Source organism: Schistocerca gregaria, chromosome 2 (genome assembly GCF_023897955.1).
Source record: "Schistocerca gregaria isolate iqSchGreg1 chromosome 2, iqSchGreg1.2, whole genome shotgun sequence".
Taxonomy (NCBI): domain Eukaryota; kingdom Metazoa; phylum Arthropoda; class Insecta; order Orthoptera; family Acrididae; genus Schistocerca; species Schistocerca gregaria.
Window position 1 is genome coordinate 675,218,047 of NC_064921.1, and position 18,656 is coordinate 675,236,702.

Here is an 18,656-nt window from a genome sequence, read left to right on the forward strand (position 1 = left end):
CTAATCAGTGACTAGTATTTACAATTTTTACACATTTATGGATACATAACATATCACTCAACCCAATAAATTAGTTCACATTGAGATAGATACATTGAGGAAGTTTCTCTGTCTCATCATTGTTCACATTATTCCCAGTACATGACCGGATTGTTCACATTATTCCCAGTACATGACCGGATGAAGTGTTGATCTGCTGCAGCTAGGCACGTCATGAGAGATAGCACGTTATCAGTATTTTTCTAGTTAATTGAAAGTGGCTCTGTGTTTTACTGGCAGTTGAAATGGATCTGGTTCAGCATGCCTTCCTTCCATCATGATGTGAGTATCCACTGACATGAGGGCTCCTGTGTCTTAAAAACAGTACTTCACACTTCGTTTGAAGTGATATTCATACCCAAACTTAAATTGAGTAGCTTCACTGAAACTAATTTGATCTCTGGGTGTGAATACTGGTGGTTTCAAATTTTTCGGGCTAGCAGAATGTACTATCCTAGTCATTCATCTGATGTGCGTGCTATTAAATTTATGTTTTTTGCACAGACTCAGTTCAACAAACATCATGATTGCAAGGGACTCTAGTGTGACCTACCACAAGGAAATGCTGGACACATTCCGATCTTCTGGCAGCAAAGATCCTTCTAAGGCAATAAAAGCACAGTTCTCTGCCTGTCCCTTGCAGTTATCTGTAATAATGTGAAAATGTCTTGTTTGAGGGTTAGTTACCTTGAAGTAATTTATCAAGTAGGTCCCAACTTCGTCTGAAACTCCTCCTACATCTTTCTCACTCCATGAAACATGTATCCCTTACTAGATCCACCGTCTTGAGTACCATAGTTACAGGTCCATAATTTCCTATTGTAAAATACTGGACCAACTGTTATTTTAGATGTGGGGTTTGTTGCATTAAGATTCTCTTCAGTCAGAGCAGTTAAAGATATTGTCATTTTTCCCCACTGCCAGTCTTTCTGAGATGGAGTTTGTATTGTTGTTTCTTTTCTGTAACTTCTACTGCACATAACTCTGGGTTACTCATCACCATTAGAAACACATCAAATTTTGAACAGCTGCTATTTTTGGCAGTCTGAAGTCTATTTAGTTTCAGATGCTGTAGGATCATGCCTTCCTTTGCAGCATTCTGAGTATTTATCTTGAAATAAGGATGCAACAGTAACATCGCATTCCAAATACACCATGTTGGGGGTCTTGTTTGCTGCTGTTCCTTTTGTGCGGCATAAAGAAAATTTAAGTGGATAGTTTCCTTGTTTTCCTCAAAGAAAAAAGGCATTTCAGTTTATATTTTCATTCCTAACTCAAATATTGCAACAAAATTGTATTTGGAGTGAAAGGGAGACTTATAGTATAATGTTACATAGTAACCTGCTCAATCATCTTTTGGAACATGCAAACGCAGCTTCATTTACTGTTGTAAATTCCTCACCATTCTCGCATGTTTATATGAGTCATGAACCCTTAGGGAAGCTTCCTAGCAAATCACTTTATCCATTCCACATATGGTTCCTGCCTGAACAGTCTCGTTGGGTTTGGAAGACATGTACTTCTGAGCAGCATTACGCTGACATTTCACCTTCTTTTTTTTCCACCGGTCAGTATTTAGCCTTTTTTTTCTTTTGTTTTTACTTCTGTGGCAATTCTTCAGTTACTCTGTTTATTTCAAGCAGTAATATGAAAAGTAGTCACAGTACTCACATGAATTGTAGTCATAAGCCTCACAAAAAATTTCAGAGCACAAGAAAAATATTTGTACAAGTCTGTTGTCAGTGGAGGTGCAGTATTACAGCATTAAGCTGTCATTGAAATATGCCTGTAGATCTTTCCCATTATCACAAAAAATGGCGATCAAGTGAATGAGCAAGAGTGAGAGAGACAGAGTCACAAGCCACTTTTATATACTTTCTGAAACATCATCTGAGCTGGAACTGTAACTCAATGGATGCCAAGATTCATTACTGTCAGTATCAGACGGATCAGAACCTTCATTTTCAATACTGTCTCCTGCAAGTATTTGTTGAATATGCTAAGTAGCTGGAAACACTCCTAAACTGTCTGCAGTTTTGCTGTGGGGAATATGAAGAGGGCATTTCTAAGAATGTCGTAGCATGAAAAACTGAATTACGAAAAAATTGTGTCTTATGACTATATCTCTCTGACCCCTTCATACGTCATACTGTCTATGACCCCATTGCTCACAGCTTTACTTTGATTCCTGCTACAGGGTATCAAAGAGACAAACTGTCATAGAGAGTGCAGCATATGGAAACTTGAGCTGTGCTGGAAACATGCTTAGATAACTGAAGTGGTTAAGGCAAATGTTCCTGACAAGCAGGAGATCTAGGTTTGAGTCCTGGTACAGCACAGATTCTAATGTGTCACCAATAAGCAACAACTTCATACTTAATGCAGCTGATGCCAGAGATTCCACAATTGCAAATAAATTTCTTAAATCTAGTACAGCTGCAAGATTAATCTGTTTCTTCAGATAATGTTCAATATAAGTTGTTTTTAATTGTAATCTTTAGGTATTGAGTTGAATTAACAACCTGTAAATATATGTGATTAATAGTGACTTCAGAATTTTTGCCTAGGATGCAGTTACTTATAATGAAATACTGTCTGAAAGAAGGAACATAAATATTTTGTCAGATACTGATGATTTCAAAGTGGTGCAAAGATTGGCACCTTGCTTTAAATTTTCAGAAATGTAAAACTGTGCACTTCACAAAATGGAAAAAATGTAGTATCCTGCGACTGTAATATCAATGAGTCACAGACTCAACCAGTTTGTACAATATAGGGGTATGAAATGGAATGATCACTTCAGTTGTGGGTAAAGCAGATGGTAGACTTTCATTTATTGGTAGAATACTGGGGAAATGCAGTCAGTCAACAAAGGAGATTGCTTATGGATCACCATTCTAGAATATTTCCCAAGTGCACAGGACCCGTACCAAACAGAACTAACTGGGGATTTTAAATGAATGGTCACAGGTTTGTTTGAGCCATGGGAGAGTGTCACAGAGATGTTGAAGAAACAACTACAAGGCTTTTGAAGATAGATGTAAACTCTCCCGAGGAAGCCTACTTACTGAGTTTCAAGAAACAGTTTTAAATGATGACTGTAGGAATATACTACAACACCCTTCATATCGGTCATATAGCAATCATGAATACAAGATTAGATTAATTATAGCACACACAGAAATATTTAAACAATCATCTTCCATGCTCTGTATTTGAGTGGAATAGGAAGAAACCATAATAACCAGCACAATGGAATGTATTGTCTGTCTTGTGCTTCACAGTGATTTGCATATTGTAGATGTAGATTTATTGTGTAATCAAAAATTAAAAAATTTATTTTAGTACTCATACGTAGGATCTCACACTTTTTGTTGTTTAGAGTCAGTTGACACTTTTCACACCATACAAATATCTTATCTAAATCATTTTGCAATAGATGGTAAATGACAGCACCATCTGCAAACAGTCTAAGAGAGCTGCTGAAATTGTCTCCTAAATCATTGATATAGACTAGAAACAGCAGAAAAAGAAGGAATATCAGAGTTTAACCCATTTGCCTTCAATAACAATTACACCTGTCTAGCAGTTACTTGTATTGCGGTACAGTGATGGGTATATCAGTCACAGCACTACAGACACGACATGCAACTTTTCTACAACTCGCTGCTTTCTGTAATAGGTCTGCAGCCATACATTAGATGGCACCAGTTATACCTTTGTGAAATTGACGCATTAATTCGAGCTTAAATGTATTTTGTGTGTGTTTTGTGAACTCAGTGAGAGGCTTATTCTATGAAGCAGAGGAAAGTGATTTTAGTGATTCGAGTAATGGTACAGACTATGTTACTGTGACACATCATCGAGAGATGGAAACATTAGCGGTTTGGTTAATGGGGTAAATTGAATTACTTGTTAAAATGTGGTAATGCAAGAAACGTGTACCGATGTGGCAACAAAGTGCACTGTGGACTTATGAGAACTTATGTCAAGGAATATTCTCTAGCTTCTGGACATAGTAATGCCAAATGTAAGCATAATTTACCAGATAACTGAAACCAAGACCCGAGAGGGTGATGTCAACAATGTTCCGGTTCAGTGTTGCAGAGCAGCTCTTGAGAATGTAACTCTCCCTCTCTACAATTATAAGGGATGATCAAGCAAGACAGAAAAGCCACAAAGCTCCAAGCCAGAAGCGAGAGACATTTTCTGTGAAAAGAATGCCAGCTCAAATGAAAATTGCTCCTGTTAGAAGGTGATCAAGGGTATTATAAGGAAACCTGTTTTGAGTGTAACACATGTAAAGTGGTCCTCCATGTGGACTAATTTATCACAATACGCCATGCTCAACCAAACAATGTGTGTACATTTATGAGAAATGAAAAATGATTCACTGTGTTTGTATCAGTATAACTTAAGTCCTTAGAATAGGTATATTTCTTCATGTTTTGTAAATCTTCATGTATATGTGAAAAACAAAAATATATGGTGAAAATAATCATATTACTATCACAGTTCTGTTCTCAGAAAATCGTACCATCCCGACAAGAAGGTCATTAGAGACAGAGCGTAAGATCGAATTGAGAAAGGAAATCAACTGTGCCCCTTTTAAAGGAGCCATCCCGGCAGTTGCCTCAAGCGATTTAGGGAAATCACGGAGAACCTGTATCTGTTTACCTGGATGGGATTTGAACTGTTGTCCTTGAGTCAAGTCCACCTCTCTTGGTGGGAACAGTAGAGGGCATGGAATAGCCCCTTGGAGAATCCATCAGTTACTACAAACTGTGACACCTTTCTGGTAGTAAATCACAAATCCTGTTACACAAATGTGACAATATTCCATACAATTTGATTAGGAGCTGCTTGGGAAGAAAGGTGTCAAAAGCCTGCTGGAGATCTAGAAATATGGAATCAGTTTGAGATCTCCTGTCAGTAGCACTCATTACTTTGTGTGAATAAAGAGAAATTTATGTTTCACTATAACAATATTTTCTGACTCCATGGTGACTAAGTGTCAATAGATCATTTCCTTTGAGGTAGTGATAGAACACTGTACATGTTCCAAAATCATACTGCAAATTGACATCAGTAATAATTTTTATAATTCAGTGGATTAATTCTATTTGCTTTCTTATGTATTGGATGCTGGGGCTATTGTGAAGTATGCAGCTGTGTGTTGCTTATGCAGTTGAGCCTGGGCAGAGCCACTGTGATCACCCAGAGGTACCTCACATAAAGACTGTCCCACAGTAGCCCATAATGACTACAACACCAAGAAGAAATAGCTTCTCAGCTTTTGGCTCAATCAGTGTGTAGTCTTCTTTTCTTTAATTTAATGAGGTCAATATACAGTACAGTCGCCAGTTACAATAACACTTTCAGCAGTCCCATATCCTTCAAACCATAACTGTAGTAACTGCTCAATATAAATCTTGCATTTATTATGTCAATAAAGAATAGGTGGCATATCGGAAACCTAAGACAAAGAACCAAAATCTTTATTAGCATCTTCACCAATATGATAGGTTCGATAAGCAATAACATTACAGGGCTGAAATCTCTCCAAACCAGGAACAGAAGTAGTACCATTATTCCTTACAACTGCTACTATCAGCCAACCATTACCAGTGCTCAATGTATCATTGTTAGCAATACTAAAATGAAGGTTACTTAAAGAAAAACAGGTTCTATCAATTAGACTATGGGGAGCAAGTCCTTTCAGCTTTTTCATGGTAGCATCTAGAGATGTACCAGTCTTCAGCTCGATATTATCAATTACCAATGGGAAATGACAGATGTCGTCTTAAAGTCTCCTATAATGGCATGGTGTGGTTGTAGCTCATTCAGTGCAGTTGCCTGCACTAAGTGCACACAGAGTGATTTGGTTCTCACATTTCATTCACACTTATACATTCGAGGCCAAAGTGGTTGCATAACAACATGCCTGCAATGCCTGCTAGTGGCCAGCGTTGTGGTAAATCTAGGGTTGCTGGAACCATTACAGAAAATGTTTGTCATTTCCTGTTTATAAGGATACCAACAATATCGAGTTGAAGACTGGTACATCTCTGGATGCTGCCAAGAAAAAGCTGAAAGGACTAAGGAATAGTGGTACTTCTACTGTTCCTGATTTGGAGATCTTTGAACCCCATAATATTATTGTTTATTGTATTTACCATGTTGGTAAAGTTGCTAATAAAGACTTTGGTCCCTCGTATAATATTTTCAATACGCCACTTACCCTTTATGCACTTAGTAAATGTAAGATTTGCTATGGGGAGTCCGTACAGTTATGGTTTAAAGAACACGAGACTGGAAATTGTTGCTCTAACTGGTGATTGTACTGTGTCTTGGCATCATTAAATTAAAGAAAACAAAACTACACAAACTGTGAAAAGCTGAAAAAAAGATTTCTTCTAGGTGTTTCAGCCTCTCTGGGCTACTGTGGGACGGCCTCTACATGAGGCACCACTGGGTGATCACAGTGGCTCCACACAAGCTTGACTGCATAAGAAATACAGAGCTGCATTTTGTGCAATGGCCCCACCATCACTAAATTTACCAGGACACTGACCACTAGCAAGCATTATGCTATGTATAGTGGCCATGTTGTTATGTAACCACTTTGGCCTGGAATATATAAAAGAGCATGGAATGTGCGCACCATGTCAGTGTGTGCGAGCTGCAGCACAAGCAACTGCATTGAACGGAGCCACAACTATGCCACGCCATTATAGGAGACATTACAGAAGACAGTAATCATTTCCTGTGTATTGAGGATATTGATAATATTGAGTTGAAGACTGATACATCTCTGGATGCTGCCAAGAAAAAGTTTAAAGGGCTTGGTTCCCATTCTCTGATTGATTTACCCTGTGTTTTTGTTGGATGTTATCATAATTGTAAAATTGCTAACAATGATACATTTAGTACTGGTAATAATTTCATAGAGCGAGCAGTCGTGTATGATTGTTAAATATGGAGCTGTTATATGAGCATCCTCTGAAAGGAACACCATTGTATACAAACTGAACCTGGAGATTTTCCTTTGTTAAGTGACTTAAATTGCTTTCCTCCTCAAAGGGTATCTGCTTCTAAGTTACTCATGTTGACGGCTGTTCTTGATTCAAATTCTGGAATATTTTCTGCAACTTCTCTGATGAAGGAAATTCGGAAAACCATGTTTAGTGTCTCTGCTTTACTGGCACCATCATCGGTAATATTGCCATGAGATGTAGTGTATGCAGTGTTGCATAGTGATTTGTGTCATTGGAATATTCACTGTTTTTACAAACAGCTGCACTCTCCATTCAGATCAGTTCTGTTCTGGCTGTATGTTGATGTTCGTAATAAACATGCTTTCAGTGTTAAGTGTTGTATTTCATTGGCCATTCTGCTTTCTGATTTTGCACTTGAGTGTAGTTACAATGTGGCATTGTTTGGTGAAAATGCTGGGTACTTCAAGATATCTGTATCACCTTGACTCCAATTACACAACATAAAAGTGTGTTGCCTACACTGTAAGGAACCAGGACACAAACATTCAGAAGACCAATGGATTCAAATCCAGCAGTGAGTCAGCTGCACGTCGGTCACCCATCAGTGTTCTCCGAAGATTCTGATCAAGACTCGACAAAATGGCTGAAAGGGTTCAACCAAGTTACCAATACAACAGGTGGAATAACGTGACATGTTTCACAAATGTGTACTTTTACTTAAATATCATAGGCCAGCAGTGGTTCAATAACAATAAATTGAAGCTCAATAAATGGGATAAATTCCAGCTTGAACTGAAAAAAACATTTTGCAACAATCAGCAACAAGTCAGATTAGGGGAAGAACAATCCAAGAACAGGGCCCAACGCCATGATAAAATGACACAGTCCTATAAACAGAATGTTTTGACCCTATGCCATTCAGTGAATCCAAATATGACAGAGGCTGCTAAAATCTCAGAGTTGATGACAGGCTTTGCAGAAGATATGTAAAGGAATTCATCAAGTTACACCAGCACATGGAGGAAATGCAACAGAAAATAATCAGACAAAAGAAGTATGACCAACTTCCAGATATTGTCCCGTTGGCAGTTGCAGAAGGCCACAACGATCTCACCTCACTCCTACATCACGCAACGAGAGAAAAGATACAGCATTTTATGACAACCAAAGCTGCCACATCAAGTAAGCAAGAGATAGCAGCCGTGACTGTTGACCCAGTATGTCAGCAAATAATAGGGAATGTTGAAGAAAAGCTGTGTTAGTCTTTTGGCATCAATCTCTACCACGCTCCAGAAAGTTTGGGCTTGAACTTACACCACATCCATCAAATGACAATCCAGTACTCAACCAAGCAAGTTCAACACACTTCTACACCAAGTATAAACCACCATTGGAGGACAGACACGTGGAGGACAGGGGACAGGAGGCCAGTATGTTTACACTGTGGATATGTTTGCTACTGCAGAGAAAGAAGGCATCTTCTCAACAACTGCTATACCACCAGACGTTCAAGCCACTCAACTACAAACAATTGCAATTGACCTGTGGGAATGAAGGGTGTCACCATACCCTGGATGATTCACTCCCCAACATGCTGTAGCCATTCCCTTTTGCTTTACAGAGATACCAGCCATTTGCCTAGTCACCAACATCATAAAAACTAAGTGAAGCAATCATGTATGGAGGTGAGACTGCCTCAGATAAAATCCTCCATGGATGACAATCAAGAAGCTATCAGCAATTCTCATTGACATCATCATCAGCGGCCAACCTTTCTGGGGTACTAGTCCACTCAGGGTCTTCCTTTTACGCAATATCAGATTCATATCATCACCAGCTAAAAGAGTCAGACATGAGAAATATGTCCTGCTGTTAGGAACATGTATTGCAAGAATAAGCACTAACAACAGAATGCAACCGTTCAAATTGATTGTTTTAGCATAAATGTAGTCTTAATATCATTTTTACTGTTGTGAAAACTGATGCATTGACAGGTAAATGAGGTGATCCAGCAAAAAAATATACTCCCTCAGTGTTATTGCGTTTCAGAATTACAAGACATTTTCCATCACAGATTCAACATTATCTTTGTTCTTCTGCTTCTGTAAGTAAAGTTTTATATTTGTTAGTGCTGTTCATGACGGAAAATTTTCATCACTGCAAGATTGTAAGTGTCTGTGTCTCTTGTCTAGCTGCTCCTAGCACAAAAAGTAGTAGTTTTATCACCTGATGGTGACAGTGTGAACTAATAAAAAGAGGGGTAATAAGTAGGTGACTGTTACAGAGAACTGTTTTATTTTAATTCACAACTTTCACATGACAGTCAGCTGTCGACTAAACAGTTAATAGTTACATCGTCTGTGTCTCATAATGTGACATGAATGAAAGACCTATTTTGTATTTTCCTTCTATATTTATACTCAGTATGATTTCTTACAAAGGATACCACATAACGGTATCCCTCCCTCCCCCTTTCCCTTCCATGGCAGTGTCTCTTTTTTTATTATTTTTTTAAAAAGGTGAGGAACTGCTCCACACCTTTTATGCTTTTACAGTGATTTTACTCCTGCAGCCAGAGAAAAGATTAGTCAGTCACATATAATTTTTGTCCTTCCAGGTCACGAAGAAAAAATGTAAATGTATTAGATACCTGCAAGAGTGCTCACACTAAGGTCCTAGAATCTGTCTCACAAGTTAAACAGAATAATGTCCACATTGTGTCATAAACATAAGCTGTTTTAAACCAGAACTGAATAACAACAAAATCCTGATTTTCAGCTGCAATATCTATTGCAAGGATAGACCAGATGGTGATGGTGGTGGCAGCATATTTGTTGTCATAAATATTAGATATTATTATATTATTAGATAATATTATTAAAGATGCTGAAAGTGAGAAAGTGTGTCTGAAGGTAAACACCAAAGCTAATTCAAACATGGCAGTTGAATGCTTTTGTATACCACCTATCTCAAAAACTGTAATAACAGAGAAAAGTTGGAGAATACCACAAATAAATTTCCTATCCAGAACCCACCCAGATAGCCACAACCCTTAGCACATCACTTCCAGGATTTGAGAATCAAATGCGCCCAGTGGATTAACAACACCCAGTGTACTGGCCAGCATGAATGTGGTTGTTAGGTAGTTTGCCACATCTAATTACATGACTACTCGGCTGGCATGTATCAGAAAATTGCTACAAAAGCTACTTTAACTAAGAGATTTTAATTACGTTAAAGGCAAATCAAAGCTGAATGAAGCTAAAAAGAATTTAAGGAGAGTAGTGCAAGTAAAATTTTGCCAACTAATTTGCTGAAAAATCCAAAAACATTTTGGTCTCACTTAAAGTTAGTAAATTTATCAAAAACATTGGTACAGATGACCATTGAAATAAAATACAGGTACCAAAACACAAGATGACAGAGAGCAGGCCAAAATACTTTTTAAAATTATTACACTGTGGAAGTTTGTAATATGTTTCCTAGTTTTGATTGTCACTCAAACAGTGAAAGAATGCATACTGAGATTGCGTTGTGGAATGTGGTGACCACCGACTATGTGTGACCACACACTGCTGAAAACGGAAGGAAACATAAAGGGATGGTTCTTGCACCAGCAATGCAACACTACCGAATGGCCCCGTAGAGGGCACATCATTTTACTTTGTTGTAATTTCATTTTAACAGTTTGTAAGGACAGTTGTTTGCACTCAAATAGAGATAACATTTGCAATTCTTTTAGTAATGACTGTTCTGTGCTTATTTTCTTCATTAATGACATGTGTTTATAAAATGTACTTCATCATGGTTCTATCAGTCATTTATTTATACACATGTATGTACAGGGTGTTTCAAAAATGACCGGTATATTTGAAACGGCAATAAAAACTAAATGAGCAGCAATAGAAATACACCGTTTGTTGCAATATGCTTGGGACAACAGTACATTTTCAGGTGGACAAACTTTCGAAATTACAGTAGTTACAATTTTCAACAACAGATGGCGCTGCAAGTGATGTGAAAGATATAGAAGACAACGCAGTGTGTGGGTGCGCCATTCTGTACGTCGTCTTTCTGCTGTAAGCGTGTGCTGTTCACAACGTGCAAGTGTGCTGTGCACAACATGGTTTATTCCTTAGAACAGAGGATTTTTCTGGTGTTGGAATTCAACCGCCTAGAACACAGTGTTGTTGCAACAAGACGAAGTTTTCAACGGAGGTTTAATGTAACCAAAGGACCGAAAAGTGATACAATAAAGGATCTGTTTGAAACATTTCAACGGACTGGGAACGTGACGGATGAACGTGCTGGAAAGGTAGGGCGACCGCTACGGCAACCACAGAGGGCAATGCGCAGCTAGTGCAGCAGGTGATCCAACAGCAGCCTCGGGTTTCCGTTCGCCGTGTTGCAGCTGCGGTCCAAATGATGCCAACGTCCACGTATCGTCTCATGCGCCAGAGTTTACACCTCTATCCATACAAAATTCAAACGCGGCAACCCCTCAACGCCGCTACCATTGCTGTACGAGAGACATTCGCTAACGATATAGTGCACAGGATTGATGACGGCGATATGCATGTGGGCAGCATTTGGTTTACTGACGACGCTTATTTTTACCTGGACGGCTTTGTCAATAAACAGAACTGGCGCATATGGGGAACCTCATCCTCAAAAAGTACTGGTCTGGGCCGCCATTTTTTCCAAAGGAATCATTGGCCCATTTTTCAGATCCGAAACGATTACTGCATCACACTATCTGGACATTCTTCGTGAATTTGTGGCGGTACAAACTGCCTTAGACGACACTGCGAACACCTCATGGTTTATGCAAGATGGTGCCCGGCCACATCGCACGGCCGACGTCTTTAATTTCCTGAATGAATATTTCGATGATCGTGTGATTGCTTTGGGCTATCCGAAACATACAGGAGGCGGCGTGGATTATCCTCCCTATTCGCCAGACATGAACCCCTGTGACTTCTTTCTGTGGGGACACTTGAAAGACCAGGTGTACCGCCAGAATCCAGAAACAATTGAACAGCTGAAGCAGTACATCTCATCTGCATGTGAAGCCATTCCGCCAGACACGTTGTCAAAGGTTTCGGGTAATTTCATTCAGAGACTACGCCATATTATTGCTACGCATGGTGGATATGTGGAAAATATCGTACTATAGAGTTTCCCAGACCGCAGCGCCATCTGTTGTTGACAATTGTAACTACTGTAAAGTTTGTCTGCCTGAAAATGTACTGTTGTCCCAAGCATATTGCAACAAACGGTGTATTTCTATCGCTGCTCGTTTAGTTTGTATTGCCGTTTCAAATATACCGGTAATTTTTGAAACACCCTGTATTTTAATATGAGCACTTGCTTTAGTGCAACACATTTTTAGAAAATTTGTTTTGAATGTTAAATTAGGTATAAAAGAGTTGTATACTTTTTATGATTTTTCAAATATGACAGTCATCACATAACATTCAATTTTTTATATTAGTTTCTAAACTTTTTTTTCTCTTAAAATTTTTAAAGTTATCTAACTTTAATTACACACATCAAAAAAAGTTTTGCATCACCCTGGTTCCCAGAACTCCTGAAGATAGACAGTACCTGTGGATACTGTATCACAGGCACAGTCCCTTTGACTGTTCAGAGATGTCACTGAACCCATCCAAAGATGTAAACAACCATGTATGAGCAGTGCCTATGAAACAGAGGGGTCCGAGAGCTGATCAGTTCCAGTCATTCCACCAGGAAGGAGGTACAGGGCTTGTGATATCTGTAGTTCAACCATGCATAGACGGTTTGACAGCGTCTGCATTGTTACTTTGTGTCAGGAAGGGCTCTCAACAAGGTAAGTGTCCAGGCATCTTGGAGTGAACTGAAGTGATATTCTTGGGACATGGAGGAGTTACAGAGAGACAGGAACTGCCAATGACGCCTTGCTCAGGCTGCCCAAAGGCTACTACTGCAGTGGATGACCGTTACCTATGGATTATGGTTCGGAGGAACCCTGACAGCAACACCACCATGTTGAATAATGCTTTTAGTGCAGCTAGAGGACGTCGTGTTACAACTCAAACTGTGCGCAGTAGGCTGCATGATGGTTAACTTCACTCCCAACGCCCATTGTGAGGTCCATCTTTTGCAACCACGACACAATGCAGTGCGGTACAGATGGGCCCAGCAACATGCCGAATGGACTGCTCAGGATTGGCATCACATTCTCTTCACTGATGAGTGTCGCATATGCCTTCAACCAGACAATTGCCAGAGACATGTTTGGAGGCAAACCGGTCAGGCTGATCACCTTAGCCACACTGTCCACCGAGTACAGCAAGATGGAGGGTCCCTGTTGTTTCTGGGTGGCATTATGTGCGGCTGACATATGCTGCTGGTGGTCATGGAAGGTGCTGTAACGACTGTACGATATGTGAATGCCATCCTCGGACTGATAGTGCAACCATATCAGCAGTATATTGGCAAGGCATTTGTCTTCATGGATGACAATTCGCACTCCCATCGTGCACATCTTATGAATTACTTCCTTCAGGATAACGACATCACTCGACTAGAGTGACCAACCAACGTGTTCTCCAGACATGAACCCTATCGAATATGCCTGGAATAGATTGAAAAGGGCTGTTTATGGACGACGTGCCCCACTAGCCACTCTGAGGTATCTACGCTGAATTGCCATTAAGGAGTGGGACAATCTGGACCAACAGTGCCTTGATGAACTTGTTAATAGTATGCCACGATGAATGCCCGCATGCATCAGTGCAAGAGGATGTGGTACTGGGTATTAGAAGGTACCGGTGTGTACAGCAATCTAGACCACCACCTCTGAAGGGCTCGCTGTATGGTGGTATAACATGCAATTTGTGGTTTTCATGAGCAATAAAAAGGGCAGAAATGATGATTATGTTGATCTCTTTTCCAATTTTCTGTACGGGTCCAGAACTCTCAGAGCCTAAGTGATGCAAAACTTTTTTCAATGTGTGTATTTACATTCTTGCCTATGGGTTTCAAAATACCAGTTTTACATAATTGACAACAGAAAACAGAAGTAGATGCAAAGTTTGCTGTTACCCATCTGTTTCATCTATGTCCCCCCCCTCCGCGCCTTTCCTTCTTACACCCTTCTCCCACTTTCGTGTATCCCATCTCCTATACCCATATATGGAGCTCCTCCTCCACCCCCTCACCAGCATGATGGCCAACACAATAGGTCTACTGCCATCACAGCAAAGTGATTAGTTTTCACTAAGTGAAGTCGCCGTAAGATGTGGGTAATGCAATGTTTGCATACACCTGGCCATGATCAATATGCGCTCATCTAAAGATCGATTGGGTTAAAAGTTGAACGAAGGATAGCGCTTTAAAGGGCAGAGGAAAAAAAGTGCCAAGGCAAGAGCCTAGAGGAAAAAATCTTCTGTTATAGTTATGTCAGGTAGTAAGAGCAGTAGCGGATTGCTTGATATCTGTGGCAGAGCATGCTAGGGTTAAGTAAGTTAGTGGTGAGTATCTTGCAGATACATTTGACATTGTGAGGCATTGTTACTCAGCCACTGCAGCTGGGTACTGAGTGCTAGTTGATTTTCTACTTTGAGTCTTTTCATCAAGTGTCAGTATGCACATTCACTGAAATATGTTAAATGACTTCATGATATTCAAAATGCCTAACTATATTTATGGTGATACTGTTGTATAAAAGAAAGTTGTAACAGCAGAGAACCATACACAAGATGATTTGCAGTTCTGACCATGTTTGGTGTAAGGATTGGCAGTTGAGGCTAACTGTAATTCAATGTAAAATATTTAGCATAAATAAGTAGAAAGACCAATTACTGTTATACTCTTTGTGATAAAGTAATAGAAATCATAACACAGGGAAGCTATAATTAAACTTTCACTACTTGATCAGGTGTAGGCGGAAAACTATTTACTGTATTGGAATGATGTTTAGACTGTACACTGTAGGATTTTCGTTAATGTCGTGACTTACTGTTGGGCACCAATATTGGTATGATGGTGTAGGGTTGAAATGCAAGCATCAGAGTGCATTACAGTTGCAGACAATCAGCATGGGTCTGGACAGAGTGAACAGGGCTTTGCTTGTAAAACTGTTTAATCTAAACAACAGCAATAGTTCTGCTGCACTTCACGAGTGTCAGTGCATTAAAGGGATATGGAGAAGTCCTTGTTCCTCATCGGGTTTGAAGAACATGATTTGTAAGTTTGAATTGAGTGGTGATTTGAGAATTGCTACTGGGAGATGCTGACAGCCTGTTGTGCCACAGATTATTGAAGAAGTTACTATTGCCTTGCCTGAGAATGCTGTTTGCGCTGTGCACAGTCTTCAATCAGTGCACAAGCAGTGTCACAACAGTTGAACATTCCATAGTCCACTGTTGCTTTGGGCAGCAGTGAAGCAATCTCTTATGTGGTTTCAGAGTGTCATGAGGTCAGATGGTCGTCGTGTTGAACAATGTTCGTAACCTGGAATGTAAACATGGTACACAATTAACTAATTTTACTCCCACATGTGGAAATTAAATGTTTGTTTCAGTGCTTTATTCGTTATTTCTATTTTTGAATGTCCTTACAAATGTTTCCATCAAGTTTCACTGTCCTATGATCACTCATTTGTTATGAGATCCCTACAAAAGTAATGAAAGTTTAATTATAACCACCCTGTGTGTGTAAGAGCACCCATCTGGAGTTACCTAAAGTAGAATGACCACATAAATCTAGTGAATGTCAGACTGAGATTCATTGGAAGAATCCAAATAAAATATAATTCAACCATGAAAGAATTAACTTACAAACCATAAGCTCAATCATTTCTTGAGTACAACTTATCAATCTTAAATCAAACGATGGAAAGTCCAGGATGGAATGTAACAATATGAGAAGGAAAGTTGCTACTCACCATTTAGCGGAGATGCTGAGTCGCAGATAGGCACAATAAAAAAGACCCTCACAATTAAACCTTTTGGTTATTAAGACCTTTGTCAAGAAAACACACACACACACACACACACACACACACACACACACACACACACACACACAACCACACACACAACTGCAGTCTCATGTGGTTTCAGTTGCCTGAGACTGCAGTTGTGTGTGTGTGTGTGTGTGTGTGTGTGTGTTTGTGTGTTTGTTGACAAAGTTCTTAATAACCGAAAGCTTTAATTTTGAGTATCTTTTTGTTGTGCCTATCTGTGACTCAGCATCTCTGCTATATGGTGAGTAGCAACTTTCCTTCTCATGTTTTTACACTTATTAGTCTTATACTCTTTCCAGATAGGATTTGCAGAGGAGACAAAGAAGATCCACTGAAGAGTGGCACATTTCATCACAAAGTTGTTCAGTTAGTGAGAGATGCTCAACAGACTCGTATGGTTGACACTATAAGAGAATGTTGTACAAACAGTAAAGCAATATATTGTATCTGGTGCCCACAAAAATCTTACTAAGTGACCATGACAGGACAAATCAGATGAATTATATTTCAGATGGAGGCTTACGGGTAGTTGTACTTCCCATTAGTTTCATGAATAGAAAGAAAATGGTAGTGATACCAAAAGCACCCTCTGCCTCACACTGTAAGGTAGAGATTTTGGAGCTTAGGTGTAGATGTTGATATCCAGTAGGAGATAAGTTAAAATGTCACATTCTTTTACTATTAAAATAAACATATCACAAATTATACAGTTTATCTTTGAACTTTTTTTCTTTTTATTAGTCAGTGTAACCAAATGTAAAACAGCTCTTAGGAAAACAGATAACACTCAAGGAAAGGTCACACAAGTGTCATGAAAGCTACTTTTTTCATAGAAAATTTTTCTGTGCTTAAAGTAATCTAAAAAAAACTGCATTCAGATGTTAACTTTTCCTGTAACAGCCATGTTCTCATTCCATACCAATACAACTCCAAAATTGATGGCCTATAACTCTAAAGATATGTGGCTGTTGTTGAATTTCAACAATACAGTTATCAGTGTTACATTTGTATATGTGTAGGGAGAGGTCCTAATCTTTCACAATTCATCTCAAGTGTCATAACTGTACTCAAGACAAATCATCTCCATATATGAGAAGTTGATTCTTTTTTGGTGAACTAATAGTATAAAAGAGTCAAAAGCATCCTGGCATTAATAAAATTTTTTCATCTGTAACATTCTGGTTGTTGCAAATAAATGGCTCTTCATTTTTTACAAATTTAATCTTATTTGTTTTTAAATATATTTGCCAGCCCAAAATGCCTTTCCTTGTAAAAAGAGGAATCTTTTTTCCTTATACTATATAAAACTGTTATGAAGAATTAGTTCTCACAAGATAGAGGAGGCACTGGGTAGTGGGCAGGCACATATAAATGCTGAAATATTGCTTAGCTTTTAGGCAATGTCCTTCTTCAGAATACACACGCACTCACTCTCTATCTCTCTCCCCCTCCCCCCTCTCTCCCCCTCCCTCCCACCCCCACCCCCTCCAACTCAGCCCTATACCAACTTACCACCTCTGTGTGCTCCACTTACCCTTGATAAATAACCCCAATCTTAATGGCCTTCTTATTGAACCACTTTGTTCTTTTTTTTTTCTCCAGTCACTTTTGACTGTTATTTGTGACATTGTCATCTCGATGTTTGTTTTATTTGTTAGTATCTTTGTCACTTATTGTTCTCTTTCTGGTAGTCACCATTTATTTTATTTTAATGATTATTTTCCTCTCATTGACGAAAATGTAGTTCTATATATTGTTCCTCCATTACTGCTTGACCCATGTGGACCACCATCCCCAAACTGCCTTGCCTTCACAATTCCTCTTCCTGGCTACAGCCTTTCCTTTCACAATGACCTATTGGTCATTATGAATTCTAATGTGTATTTTCTGTTATTGCAGATGTGAAGAGGAAGTTCCAAGTGCTGGAGAAATATCATTCTTACTAAAGGATTTAAAAGATGATGTACCATTACTTTTTGCTGTTGTTGTGCCGGATTCTGTTGCATTTTATCATTTTGTGAACATTTCGTTGCCTGTGGATGACTCCTGTCCAATTTAGTCAATTTCTGCAGTGTTGCGATTGTTATTGTTTGACTGGCTGTTTCAGATGAACTCTAGATATACAAATATATTTAATTACATTATTTATACTTCATCTGTGGGCCTGACTTGTGATGAGAAGAAGTTCTGTTATTTTGATGTCTCAAAGTACAAAGCTACAAATCTCCATTTGGCACTTTTTCTTAACATCTGATTGACAGGTTCCTGCGAAATTAGAAAATCTTATTCATACTAAAAATACATATGTTCAAAGGGTGTTGTTCATGTCACATCAAGAATTTAATTAATAGTACATTGTTGTTGTTGCTGCCGTCTTCAGTGAAAAAACTGATTTGATGCAACAGGTGGGTTACCTATATTATTTGTCTTACATTTCAAGACTAATTTGTAGTGCAGATGGAGATTTTTACATCTCTTTTTCATGTTTTTCCACCTTCAGCAGCTCCCATTTTAATCTGTTGCAGTTAATTGGTGTATAAGAGCTAACTTTGCTAACCTGTGCAAGAAGTATAATAGTACAGAATAGGAAAATAAAACATAGTACA

The 18,656-nt window shown here is 38.9% G+C and overlaps 1 protein-coding gene across 2 annotated transcripts in view; it reads left to right on the forward strand.

The window, feature by feature from the left end:
- The window catches only part of LOC126334731 (uncharacterized), a 144,358-nt gene extending 126,079 nt beyond the window's left edge, over nt 1–18,279 (forward strand). For both annotated transcript variants that reach the window (XM_049997271.1, XM_049997272.1), the window contains exon 7: nt 17,950–18,279. In XM_049997271.1, coding sequence (XP_049853228.1) covers nt 17,950–18,109 — 160 coding nt within the window. In that variant the 3' untranslated portion in view covers nt 18,110–18,279. The remainder of the gene's footprint in view (nt 1–17,949) is intronic.
- Nucleotides 18,280–18,656: the final 377 nt, after the last annotated feature.